A 13,455-nucleotide genomic window follows, 5' to 3' on the forward strand; every position below is an offset into this window, starting at 1 on the left:
TCAGACAGAGTTTTAGTATCAGTTTTAACTACTTCCAAGCCTTCTTCCATATAGAAATGCAACAACCTGCTGCCTCCTCCTCACATGATATATAGATGTATCTGGCACTGCAAATAAATTTAAGTACTGCAGTCCAACTCTTGTTTGAAGAAAATACAAAAATGGCATAATCTTATACTTGGGAGTTGGAAGAAAAGAATACTAATATTGCAATTCTCATGAGTTTCGAGATAGAAAGTGCTCCTAGGAGGTGGCCACGTAAGGCTAAATCTTGCTTCATGCTTCAGGTGTTAAACTGTAAGGAAGCAGTATGTTTGGTGCCAGAAGAGAGTTGCTCTGGAGCGAAGTCCTTCCTTAAATTTCTAACCTCTGTTTTAAAGACAAATTTGATAAATAGATGTGTCTAATTTACCATCCTGTGTGGAGACAGATTGAATCCAACCTCTACTTGTATTATTCTGTGATTACCCAAGCTGATCCATTCTTGTTTTAGGGAGCTGACGTGTTTTGTCCTTCAACTTCTTGCCATCATTTCCTTTGAGTCTTCTTCTAATGACACTTCTTTTTGGCCTAAAATAGGCTAAGAGCCTTCACTTAGAAGATATTCTCTATCCCCTCTAGCATCCTGCCAGCAGCGTTTCTGCTCATACATTAGCTTAGTGACCATCTGCTTGTCCAGCACCCTACCTAACAGGGTTTTTGTCCAGGACCCAGGTTCCCAAGGGCTGCCAGGGATCCGCAAATGTTCCTGCCATGTTCCCCGAAATATAAAGCAGTAATATGTCATCACAGGTTCCTTTAGGCCAATTCTAATAACCTGAAATATTTCTTCTCACCAGTCCTTCCTCTTTTAAAAATCTCCCATCATGGAAGAAAAAAACATGAACAACTCCAGAGAAAATCTTCTTAGCAGGTATTTTGTTTCTCAATTTATGTTCACAAGGGTGCTGAAGGAACCCATAAAAACATGGAATTAGTTCCCGATGGTGATCTTTCCCTTGCATTTGCAGTTTTGAAATGAGAAAGCATATAGGAAGATGTATGGTTGAATCTTTCCATATAATCCACATCTGGAATTAAGAAGTGAGCCCACAACTTCCGAAGTCAATTTAACCACCCACCCCAACACAGAGCCAAATGAGCCCCTTCCTGAGGCCGGCATTAGTGGCACTCCGGGTGTCTGAGCACAGGCACCACTTCTGACCCAGCTGCCAACTTCTCTCCCAGGCCAAGGCATTAAAAAGCCTTTTCAGCGTTAGTATTTTGTTGCTAAACTGTTCGGGGAAAATAGCATTGATGCCCCGTATCTTTGATTCATGGAGTTACGGTCATGGTAAGTCTGCAGTTTCCCTAAGAAGTTGTGTTTAGAAATGCTGGCACTAAGTTCATTTGAAGAGCCACAGCTGTCTTCTTGAAAAGCTTTAGCATGTTTTTTACCCTCAAGAAGATATGATAGGTAGGTCTTGTTCTGAAAGGATGTCATCACTAAGAAGATGAAACCACCCCCCAACTTTGAAACCCCTTGCTGCCAGTCTGGTATGAAACAGAAAGGATGTATATGAAGGGAGGATGGCCAGATGGGTTGCAACGGAGCAGTCCCCGTTAGCATTCGGTTGTACAGCTTTCCCGTTTGCCACCACCAGCCAGGTCCCCCGGCAGCTGCAGGCTGCCGACTTCTGTAGCAGTAGCCATGCCCTGTGCTCTGAAACCATTCCAAGGGATTTATGGGGTCTCCTCAAGCCAAAGGCTGTTGGGGTTTTCTATTCAGGACCAGCAAAATCAGCAGGCGTGCAAGGCAGAGCCAGACCCTCTGCCGCGGGTAGCCAGCGGGCACGTCCTGGTCCCAGCAGCATGTGTTTTTCCTGCGGGTGCAAGACTCCTCGCCTCTTGTCAGCCTGACGCGTGGCATGACCACACATGATTTTTCTTCCTGTTCTTTCAAACAAAGGTTTCAAATGGAAACTGCTAGCACAGGCTGCGGTTGTTAATTGGAACAAATAAGACATCAGGTACCTGGAAGACACAATAAACGTTCAAACTGCAGGCAAGGCCCAGCCCGTGCCGGGTAACGCAGCCCCAGGAGACCTCTGGATGGAGCTGGGAGGCCTGGAGCTACGCCTCTGGGCAGGTCCCACCACCGCACTGCTTCTGCGTTTGCCCTGCATTCGCACAGGGCTGCCGATGGAGGAGTCAAAACCATCGCGAGACAGGTCTACGAGAGGCATAAATGCCTTTAAAGAGATACCTTCACTAGCAGGTGGCAAAATCTCCCCACGGCGATAAATTTCCACGCCAGAAGCGGGCTCCCGTTGCTGCGCGCCCGGTGTGAAAAGCGTTTCTTTCTAATATCACCACAGCGCTCAGAGCTGCTATAAAGCCATAAAGCTACACTTCAGCCCCGCGGCTGTTTTGTGGCTGTATCTCTGTAAAACGTCATCATTATGAAATTACTATTTCTTCCCCCCCCCTGCTGCAGTGAAACAATTTTTCTTTCTTTTTTTTTTTTTTTTTTAAATTGGATTAGTGAGCTCTGAGGTAAAGCAAAGCTGCCCTCGAGGATGTCTAACCTAACCTATACCCGTAACACAGCGTGACCCGACATAACGTGCCACCCACTGCTGCAGCTGCTGCACGGCTGCAGCCGCACCTAACGCCCGGGGCTGCCGGCTGCACGGCACCGCCCGCGGCGGGGCCGGTTCCCTGCCAGGCGCAGCGGGAGCCAAGCGCCGGGGGCTGCGCTGGGCCTGGGGCCCGCTGCTCCCCCGGAGGCCACCGAGGGTTTCGGGGTGCTCGCCCCCACCCCCCCGAGCTCGGCACCGGCCTCGGGGCGGGGCGACCCTGCTCTCTCCTGCCGCCCGGGGCGTGGTGGCGCGCCTGACACAGGCGGCGTGTGCGCTCCAGCCCCGGCCTCTCGGCCCGGGGACGGAGGCACCGCCACAGGGACCCGCCCGCCCGGCCCGGCCCCCGCCGCCCAGCCGGTGCCGGGACTCGAACCCGCGGCACCTCTCCCTCCTTCGGCTGTCGCTCCGACTGCGCATGCCTGCAGGCCCCTCCCGGGAAGGGGAGGAGAGGCGAGGCGCACGTGCCGCCGGCGTGCGCGGAGGGGGACCGGGGAGGAGGGAGCGGGGCGCAGCGCGCATGCGCAGACGGCGCGGCCGCATCCAGACGCGCATGCGCGGGGGCGGGGCGGGCGGTAGCAGCGCTTCCCCGCCGCCGGTCCGGGCGTCGCCCCCTCCCTCATCATGGACGAGCAGAGAGTGAGTGCCGGCGGCGGGAGCCTGCCTCCCCGCGGGGCGCGGCGGGCAGCCAGGCCGGGCCGGTGGCGGGGGGAAGGCGGGCCTGCCCGCCCTCAGCTGGCTGTGCCGGTGCCGCCGGGAGCCGCCGAGGAGGCAGGCGGGGCGTTTCCCTGGGCTGCCGGCGCTGCCCTGGTGCTCGGCCTGGCTGCCTGAGGAGGGGGGCAGCGGCCGAGGAAGTTAAGCGTTAGCCGCCGCCTGAGGGGAGGGCGGCAAGGCGGGAAGGGCGCTCGCCCCGCGCCCCGGGCTGCTGCGGGCGTTCGGGGACCCCCCTGCGGAGGGGCGGGGGAGCGGGGCGCCCAGCGAGGGCGGCACCCCCGTCTCGGCTTGCTTCGGGTGCCGGCGCCGCCGCTGCCCTTGCCGCATCTTAATGAAGCACGGCTCGGGTGTAGAGCTCATTCACATTGTGTGTTCCTGTCATAAGTAATTATGGTGCGTACATTGGCCCTTCTGTCTCCCACTGATGTAATCCTGTGTTGAAGGGGACTAATTCATAAAAGCGTTTTGTAGTTGTTTTTGTTTTTTTTTTTTTTTTCTTTTTTCATATGGCTGCTGCCCTGTAATTCCCTCCTTCCCTTACTTGCCATGTGCCCCCTGAGGGAAATCACCGAGGAGCAGAGATACGCCTGGCCAAGGGCTGGGCTTTCTAAAATTGATACTCTCTGCAAAAAGTTCTGACTCAGCCTTTTGGCTTTCAGTCTCGCACTCCAAAAGGGCTTCTGTTACTGTCTCTGTGAAGGCTGGGCTTTCCTTAACTTGGAAACTGGTTTGTGAGTAGGGTCTGGATAACTAGCACTCCTAATGGCTTGAAATTTACAGATGTTCACTATTTTAGTTAAGCGTTTGTGCACTGCCACTTCGTGCTCATCTATGCTTTCAAAGGTGAGATGTGAAATGCCCAAAAAAACGTGCTTCTGGTAGATACTATGTGAATTTGAGTCTGTCTGCCTTTGCCTGCTTTATATGAGATTAGTCTCTTGGAGAAGAGGTAAATAAGGGCTGCAGCTGTTGTGGGTGCTCTAGGTGGATGTTCCTGATGTCATTGATCATACTTGAATTTCAGTGCTGCTCAGAGGTTCTGAATGTGGTAGTGAAATTGCAGTTGATTGTGTATTTTACAATACTTTGTTAATTTGCTATTGTCACCTGTATTGTCTTAAGTACTCCTTCAAACTCTGGCAACTTCAACGTGTGGACAAGTGCAGAAGATTAAATTAATGGAGGCTAAGTAAGTATGTCCTCTTGTTTGAAATTTGATCTGCACGTGAAGGTTAGTATGACACAGGATTTTGTCCTAGGCCTGAGGCTGCTTCAGAAACTCTGTTCTGCATCATAAGACTTCAGTATGATCTTGAGCAAGTTGATAACTTGCTTCGTAAACAGAACTGATGTAATTGTTTAGTTTATCGAAGCTTACTCTTTAACTTTTATGAGGTGCCCATCTGCTTCAACAGGTGCTATGTGATGTTAGTTACTAACTATTCAAAGAAGGATATATTGTCTGCTTTTATGCTCCTGGCAAGACTACAAGCCACCACATGTTGCAGGGCCTCCGGTCCTTTTTCATATCCTTTTATGTTCTTCATCCCTTGTGCATCCACACTGTTGCTTTATGAATGCCATCCATTTTTTTCTGCAAAGAATGTATTAGATTCAGAGAATAAGAATGGGACATAAAAGTGAATAGCAGTATGAAGCTCACTGATAGCAACAAAAATGCCTTCTGTAATAAACATGTCATAATGTTTTGAAAATGAATTTGAAACTGACCTGACTTAACACTTGCTAGCCAGAGAGAAAACTAAACAAAAAATGTTTGTGATAGGATTCTGTGAAATACTACATCCATCAGTGGGCAATAGATTCAAATTTCCTTCAGTGTAGAAATACCAAGAAGCTTTACTGTGCTTCGTGCTGTTGTAATTCTTTTATGAAGTAGCTTAGAATGTAAGCCTCAACTGCTGCTTACGTTGGCAATTTTTCTAGCACCCTTTCCGTTACATGTAATTGTAGTGACTTTTCAGAAATTCCCGTTAAAGGAAGAAATGGCAACAGTGCAGTGTTTTGAATTTGGCATGTCTTGGTATGTTTGGAAGAAAATCTATTTATTTACATATTAGTGGTTAGAAAATTACATTAGAAAATATTATATGTTAGTGATTCCTAAAAGGTGACTTTCTGTTCTGGTGGCTTGTGCATTGGCGTTTAAGAAAAATTCTGTCTACTGCTGGTGGATATTTTTAGGCCTCTTGCATCTGTGTTTGTAGAAGGTCTCTAAACTTGTTTGAGTTTGACCAAACCTGATGCAATTTCTGTTTAGAGAAATTGGTAGCTTACTTTAAAAGAGCTTTTTGGTCAGTTGACTTTAACTTTAGATGTAGTGGAAAACCTTGTTTGAGAGCTATCTTCCAGTTGCTGCCATGTATTTGGCCGTGTAAAGGCTTTCTAAGCATTCCTCGCATGTACATCTTTTCCTTTAATCGTATGTAGCTGTAGAAACCAAAACCATTGTTCAGTACTATGTACAAGAAGAGTAATTTTTTTTTTTCCATGTGGTGCAACTGAGTAAGCCCTAAAATCCTAGCTGAAAGAGGATTGGGAGTTTTCTTGTTCATCCAAATTGACAGTTACGTTTATAGGATCTCAGGCTTAACTGCAGGCTGTCTGACATGCGAAAACAATTGCCTCTGGTCAGTAGTGAATGCAGAAGCAGCTGGTTGGACAATGGTGTTTCATCTGCCATTCTAATGCGTACAAAATTGTCTCTAAGCATGTTCAGTTTTAACCAGACAATGAAAAGATTCTGTAATGAAGTGATCAAGACTTGCTATACTCTTGGTTTCTGAAAGAAGCCAATCTGGTCTTGTTTCTCTTCCTCAGAGTCTCAATTTCAGTCATTGCTAGCCAGTCCGTTGTATTCTTACGTAACACCATCACACCACCTGTGGTAAAAGCAGTGAAACTTCACTTTCCTCTGCTAGTGGTTTAACTTTGTGAGCATGATGCTAGGCAAACAGGGAATGGGCTGGAGTACCAACAAATGCATCACTGCAGATTCATTGAGAACTGCGGAGGGAAGGGGTCAGAAGAAACAGGTACGAGCATGGCTTAGGACTAGTGGAGGGATTCCTTACATGGGACGTAGTCTCGAGGTTTGCTGTAGATGTTGTGAAAGGGTAAAATATTTTTCTTGCTTTTTAGCAAATGTAGTAGATGGTTATTAAGAAATTGCTTATGGGAGGGACCTCTGCAACATCTTTTTGGTGGTCTGGCTGTTTTTAAGATGTGCTTATTAGCTCCCCATGCCTCATTTTCCTAAATGTTGGCAAGTAACAATGTTAAGCTGAGCAACTTGAAACTCTGAGTCCAACTGATTAATAATTTCGTAATTATAATTAAGACAGGATTTACTTTTTTTTAAAGAGCCAAATCTAGCATTTTAGAGTCAGATTTGTTTCTAGAACTTATTATCAACCAGCCTGAATTAAACAACAGAAAATTCTTAGTTACCTCCTCACCTTGTTCTTTATTTTTACTTACATATGCTGGTATGCTCTGAGCTTTAATTATACAACTTGGCTTAGTTTTAAGTATGAAGTATTGATGTGTTTTTGTCAAATTCTTAGAATATGTGACTGACTACTCAACAAAATTAGACTTGGTAGTCTTATTTGATTTAAAAATACGTTTTGATGTGCTTAACAGTTTGCCTGCTTAGTATGTGTTCTGTAAGCTGAATCTACTGCCTTTTAATACCTGGAGTAGAACACCACAGAAATAACCTTGATTCTCTTTCTTGGCTATCAGTAAGCTTTCCTCTTTGAGGTCACTTTTAATTGGAATATATAAATTATTCACCAAAATGTTTTACCACTTGTAGAATAAGCTTACAAATCACTGTTACAGGTTTATTCTGTATCTAGAATAAACTGTCAGCTTAGTTATTTAACACTAGCTTCTTTTGGCAATGGAAAATGCTAAGTTTTCTTCTGGGTTAACTTTTACCAGCTGTTTTTTTTCTTTATTCGCTCTCTGTTTGGTTGTGTAAGCAGTGCTTTCTTATCTGGGGAAGTTGTGTATGGCAGAGTGGGGTGCCAGTAGGTAGTCTGGTTTAGATGACTCGGGAGTTGCAGTAACATGGGCAGCAAAACATGTGAAACAGTGGTGTACCATAAAACTGATCCTTGATTTCTCTTAAACTAACAACTGGAGATACTTAGTTTGGTGGAATGCTGCTTAGACCTTTGATATTTTTTCTCCTTTCTAACAAAAGGTATTTCCATCAGAATAAGAGTTGAATTCACCACAACTGGAATGTGTATGATGAATTTCCATATATGTTGAAATGGTGATGCTTAAAAAAATTACAAGGTTCTTTTACAACTTCTCTCACTTGTTTTTGTAATTCTAGGAGACTCTGCAAAGGATTGTCTCTACTCTAGCGAACAAAAATGATGAAATTCACAACTTCATTGACATGCTGAACCATACAATAAAAAATGTTCAGGTATATATATTAAGGCTCATAGGTTGTAGCTGAGAGGGGAGCAACTTTCCAGTTTTGTCAGTCTCAAACTGGGTACTGTGTAAGGGATGGGCTATAAGAATCAAGTTTAAAATACATCTTCATGTAGGAACCAGATAGAAAAATGTTTTATTTTTTAAGTCTGTCAGTAGTTGAAAGGTATGGTGGTTTTGCTTTTCATGCAAAAAGCTATTGTAGGATTTGATTTGTGTAGAAGAGAAAATCTGGATTTTGATGCAAGACATTTTTGCTTGGCAGACTGAAAAATGAGACCATCCTGACACTTGAGATAAAATTCTTTGCTCTTTCTCTTTTCAGTAGCTGCAAATTGTTGGGCTTGATGAGGTTTAGGTTCCTTTAGCCTATCAATAAGCTATAAGTCGTTTGTTTTGTGTTAAAGTAAGTCATCCAGCAGATCTTTAAGCTGGCTTCTTTAGTGCAGTTTTTAGTATCGTGTGAAACCATTTAATGTGGAACTGGGTAACTACCTCCTTGCAAACGTCTAGCAATCCATATGTAATTGTGAGAGGGAAATCGAGGCCTTTTGGCATGGAACAAAGTTGCCAAGTATGTTGGTTCTGTACAAGTTCGAGTATCATGGAATTTTCATGGATTTCAGTCTTCAGTGTCCTGATGTAAAGTCTGCTTAGGAGGTGTCCATCATTCCTAATGTTTTTTCCCTTTTGATAAGGTGAGGAGTAGTCACAAGGTATCTAGTAGTCATGGCAAAGCATGTTTGGGCAAACAATGTGACTTTCCGCCTAGAAGAGTAGTCTGCATTGTTTCCAATACAAATTGCAGCAGTTTCAATTCTCTTCTCAGGTAAACTCTTCTAATGCAATCAGCGAGTTGGATGAAGAATTTGATGGTCTGTATTCTATATTGGATGAGATGAAGGGGAGTATGGCTAGCACTATTCAGCAGGAAGAGGCTCGTAAAATTCAAGCTCTGCAGGTAACTATGTAACTACATCTGTAAATTTTTGCAGCTGAGCAGAAGCAGTTTTAAACTGCTATTTTAAATCTCAACTGAAAGTGAGATTTTGGTAGCATTGCAAGAAATGCAGTAAGTGTAAGGTAAATATTTTCTTTGATATAAGTACTGCTCTAGTCCTTTCTTCTAGGGTACTTCATGGTCTCTAGCCTATTTATGTTCTCAACATTGTTATGTAGAAAGGAAGTGGTATTACCTGTAGGGCTTACAGGTGGAGAGTGGCTGCACAGGAGCAGGACTTAGATATGTTTGCTGCCTTCAAACAGCTTCTGGACTGAAATTGGTTTCTTTCTCCAGTTTGGAATATGAGCATCTGGACCTGTAGACATGCCTAAGTGATTTGCTCAAGCTTGAACTTACAGTCGAGAATCACACCAGGTATCCTACGCGCAAAGGCTGGTCTCCTATTGACAGAACCGGCCATCCTTCACTTGTTAACATCGAGCAAATTTTATGCGCGCACTGGAAGACATATGGGAATTGCTTGGGAACAGGTTACGCTGGTGTCTGCTACTAAACCCGCTATGTGAACTTCAACAGCTTGTAGTTGCATGATTTCATGCAGGAGAATCTTTCCAATGGGTTTTGGAGAAACAGAAACAAAAATGTAACTTTCTGAAACACGTGTAACATCTATGTTTTTCCAGTAGTGTGTAGCAAGCTGGCTCTAGCTTTCAGAAAGTCTAGTTGCATGGGCCAAAGCACAGTTAAATCTTTTAAGCAGAAGCTGTTTCTCCAGCTTTTTTCTTTAAATGATCCTAGTTGCAGCATTCTTCTGTCTAGTTCTTTTTGCTTATGCAAAGCAATAAGGAAGATGTTTGTTCATCCTTGTGTCTAGTCAGTTTGAAGAAGTTCTAGGAGCAGTTTCCTGGAACAAATTCCACAGACTTCCTTATAAGGTCTGTTTTATGTTCATACTTAACGACTGGGTGTAAAACATTCCAGAACTTCTGAGTGCACAGTTTAAGTTAAGCACATAAGTGCACTTTTCCACCTCCAATTTAATCTTTCTCCCCATATATCTGTTTTAAGTCCTTTTGAAGTTTCTCAACAGATAGAAATCTACCCACATTCAGGGACGCTTAGGACTTAAATGCTTAAAGAATCGGTGCTTCTCAATGAACAGCTCACAGGAGAAATTCAGCTGTGGTATATATCAATTATTCTGCCTTCTAGTAAAGAAAAACTGAAGTTAGTCTCGCAAGAAATGATTCTGGAACTGAAAGCTGTTTTGATAGCTACTCATCTGTCAGTTTGACTTGACCATTGAAATATTCTGTTAATTCTGTTAATATCTGTTCATTTTCTAATAGTTAATCTAATTTGATCAAGCTCAGGTATGGTTGAACCAAGTTCTTCTGAAAGCTTGTCAGTGCGGTACAGCTGTATTGAGAATTGCTGCCTGGTGTCTGTGCTGAACAGCTGAGCTGCCACTTAGAAGAGGATGAGGACAAGTGGAATGTTACAGATCACTGGCACAGTTGTTAAGTGCCCGACTTGTCTTTCAGCTGAGGCTGTTCTCTAACTACAGGCCCAAAGGACATTCTCTTTACTTGATGACAGACCAAGCTTCCTCTGTCACTGAGGCACTCCAAGAGTGTTTTTCCCAACAGTCAATCTACCAAACCAAACTAACATATGAAAACTGTTGCATTGAAGGTATTAATGCAAGCCATTATCTTTGACTGGAACTGAAAATTAACTTTGTATGAGGAAACCAAGGAACTTGAGTGAGGTCTAAACATCCTGTTTAAAGGAATGGACTTGCTTAATTTATTGTCGTCTTAAAGTGCTGTGCTGTCTTCTGCAGTTGACTAGATGCTCTTGTTGAGAATAAGCTGTAACTTAAAATATTGGGGGAACATAATGGTGGAAAAGGATGAGGATTTAATATTTAGACTGATCCCTCCCAAATAATGTCTTTGGAGGGTAAGGCTGAAAATAGAAGTTTTCCTTAAACCCTTGCTTTGAAAAATACATTGCTTCATTTTGGAGCAGTGTATTTTGATGACACTGAAGTATTTAACTTCTAAATGCAGATGCATCTCAATAAGATGCTAATGGAAGCATCCAGTTACTGTGTCATTTCTGCAGAGCTGTCTGAAAATGCCTCTGGCATTTGCTTCTCTCTTTTGAGGTGTTTGCCTTGGACATTTTGGCAATATCATGGTATATTGTGAGTTTGTCAGCATTGGATGTCCTCCAAAGAGGAGAGCAGCTGTATTAGATGAATGACAACTGGTGTTAATGGCACGCTTCAGAAGTTATCTGGAAACTGTGTACAAACTTCTAGCTGTTGGACTGTTTCCTTGTTGCTATTTTATCCTTGAACAGTAAATCTGAGGGGCATCTGGCAGCTGGCCCAGGTCAACTCACCACACTTGCCAAAACTAGTTACACTTCTGAAGTGCTTGAGACCCGTCTGTTCTTGAAGTTGATGCAACTGTTGGTTGCTTTTGAGACAGTGACTACTCTAGAGCAAGCTGTCTTTCCTGAAGTGTTTTAAAGAAAAATATTTACTTGCTGTTGACTTGTTGTGAGATATTACAGTTAAGTATCACATGAGTACAAAACCAGCTGTAGGTTGAATGGCTATGCAAAAGCTGCTGGCAGGTTTAAAATGCACATCTTGTTTAACCTACAGTATGTTTAGGATCCTGCAGTGTATTCAAAACTCCTCATCTTTTTTGGGATATACCCATAGTATGTAATAGTGGAAGTTCTCTGTGGACTGTTTTATATACTGGGAATAGTAGTTTACTCATTAGAGTTTTAGATAATCCTGAAAGAAATTCCTCTCCTGCCATTCTTCCTCTGCTCCCCACCCTCTACTATCCCCATTTGCTATACAGCAATATTGATTTTCAGGATTGTCTTGTGACAATTCTAGAGCTGGTTGGGGATAAAATAATTGCCTTTTTCGAGGCTACTGCTACATTAAACAGTATCAGTTCATTGATGAAGTGCAGTTCTGTAAATAGACATTGTAGTGCACATAGATAGAAGCATTTCTTTGCTTCCGAAATCCTGATGTTGGGGGAAACAGGCCTTAAAATGAAATCGGCTTTTAAATCAGGCTTCACCACCTATGCAATTTTTTCCCCTTTGGATTTATAGGATGTGCCATGTATCACTGTGCACTTGTCAAGCACAGTGAAGTTCTAGTTAATGCGATGTTGTCACAAATGCATAGCAAAGCCATGTAGTTCTGGTACTGGTAGTTTTTAAGCCACTTTTTTAATATAAGAGCATCAAATTATTCTTTTTGTTTTTGCTTCAGGATCAGCTTAGCCAGTGTAGTACTGCCCTAGAGAGTTCTGAAGAGCTGCTGGAACTTGCCGCACAGTCACTGGACATAAAGGACCCTGTGGAATTCTTAAAGGTAGAAAACATTGAACAGATGTGCATCAGGCAGATGTTGGTATTTGTCTCAATTTGAAATATCCTTTGCATTACTGTACTGGACCCTGCAAACTTACCAGGAATAATGACAGTAAGGATAGAGAGGCATATAAAAATACAGTTCATGCTCTGTTGAGGAGGCCAAGTCAAGCACTATAGTCTTGAATTTTTATGCAGTCTCTAATAAAATAAGTTGGTTTTTTTTTCTTATTTAGAGTGAGGGGGGAGGGAAAGGAATGCCTTCTCCTGGACAACTGTCAGTGTTAAGCAAACTTGCACTGATGCTAGGTAAGCAAACCCAAAAAGTGAGGGTGAAATTAATCTCTAAAACTGAGCCAAGACTTACAAAATGTGGGATGGCTAGCACTCAAAGCCATGGTAAGTGACCTGTCAGTTGCCCAGTGCTGTTACACAGTGCTTGCAGAGAGTCTGTATTCTAGCTGCAGTCATCTGTGGATGGCAAGATGTTTGTTTTGCAGAACTTCATGCAAGCTGTGGATCTTTAATTTGCCGCCCTGAACTTTATAGCTGTCCTGAAAGATCTTGGGAAACTGAATTCAGGGCAACTCTTCCTCTGTTCTCCAAAACCTTCTAATGCATTTGTATACTGTGTAGGCGAGAGCCTGATTTGGTCCTCACGTTGTGATTCCAATACAAATAATGTGTACTTTACCACAACAGACTTGTAAATAAGGCAACATGTATTTAACTGGAAGAATAGACTTACAAATTAATAAAACAGTTCTACATATACACTGACTCAGCACGCTAGGCTTGCTATAATAATCCTCAGAGCCCTGACTCTCTTTTATTGGCACAAATTTTCTTTGGGTCCTCTAGTAAATCAGTTCAGGAGAAACTAGCATAAGACTAAACTAAGATTATTTAAATTTTTTTTTTCTATGTTAGATTTTTGGTTGCTTTGTTCACTGAATTGGCTTACCTGGAAGTCAAAAGAACATGAATGCCAGCACACAGGAGGGTTCAGTGGTTAGATAGGATGTGATTCGACAGTGCTGGGCAGCTCATCTGAGATGGGCTGATAGCCTTCTTTGTCAGTAGCCTGGAAACAAACTAAATTCAAAGGAGTTAAGCCAGGACTGTCTTGCAGAAGACTGTTCATTGGGTCCTGGCTACCACATATTCCACAAGGTGTAGAGGTTATGAAGAAGGATTTTGGTTTTAAGTAGTTCTGTTTTGTCTACAGCTGTCATGTCAGAAAATCTGTCCGTAGTTCCTACA

At 43.4% G+C, this 13,455-nt stretch overlaps 1 protein-coding gene across 3 annotated transcripts in view; it reads left to right on the forward strand.

Annotated features, from left to right (window-relative positions):
• The first annotated feature begins 3,122 nt into the window (after positions 1-3,122).
• The window catches only part of FSD1L (fibronectin type III and SPRY domain containing 1 like), a 33,841-nt gene continuing 23,508 nt past the window's right edge, over positions 3,123-13,455 (forward strand). For all 3 annotated transcript variants that reach the window (XM_087742383.1, XM_087742381.1, XM_087742382.1), the window contains exons 1-4: positions 3,123-3,257; positions 7,705-7,800; positions 8,641-8,772; positions 12,092-12,193. In XM_087742383.1, coding sequence (XP_087598509.1) covers positions 3,243-3,257; positions 7,705-7,800; positions 8,641-8,772; positions 12,092-12,193 — 345 coding nt within the window. In that variant the 5' untranslated portion in view covers positions 3,123-3,242. The remainder of the gene's footprint in view (positions 3,258-7,704; positions 7,801-8,640; positions 8,773-12,091; positions 12,194-13,455) is intronic.

This window comes from Nipponia nippon, unplaced genomic scaffold, assembly GCF_047370975.1.
Source record: "Nipponia nippon isolate SJK-2023a ecotype South Korea unplaced genomic scaffold, ASM4737097v1 scaffold_8, whole genome shotgun sequence".
NCBI lineage: Eukaryota > Metazoa > Chordata > Aves > Pelecaniformes > Threskiornithidae > Nipponia > Nipponia nippon.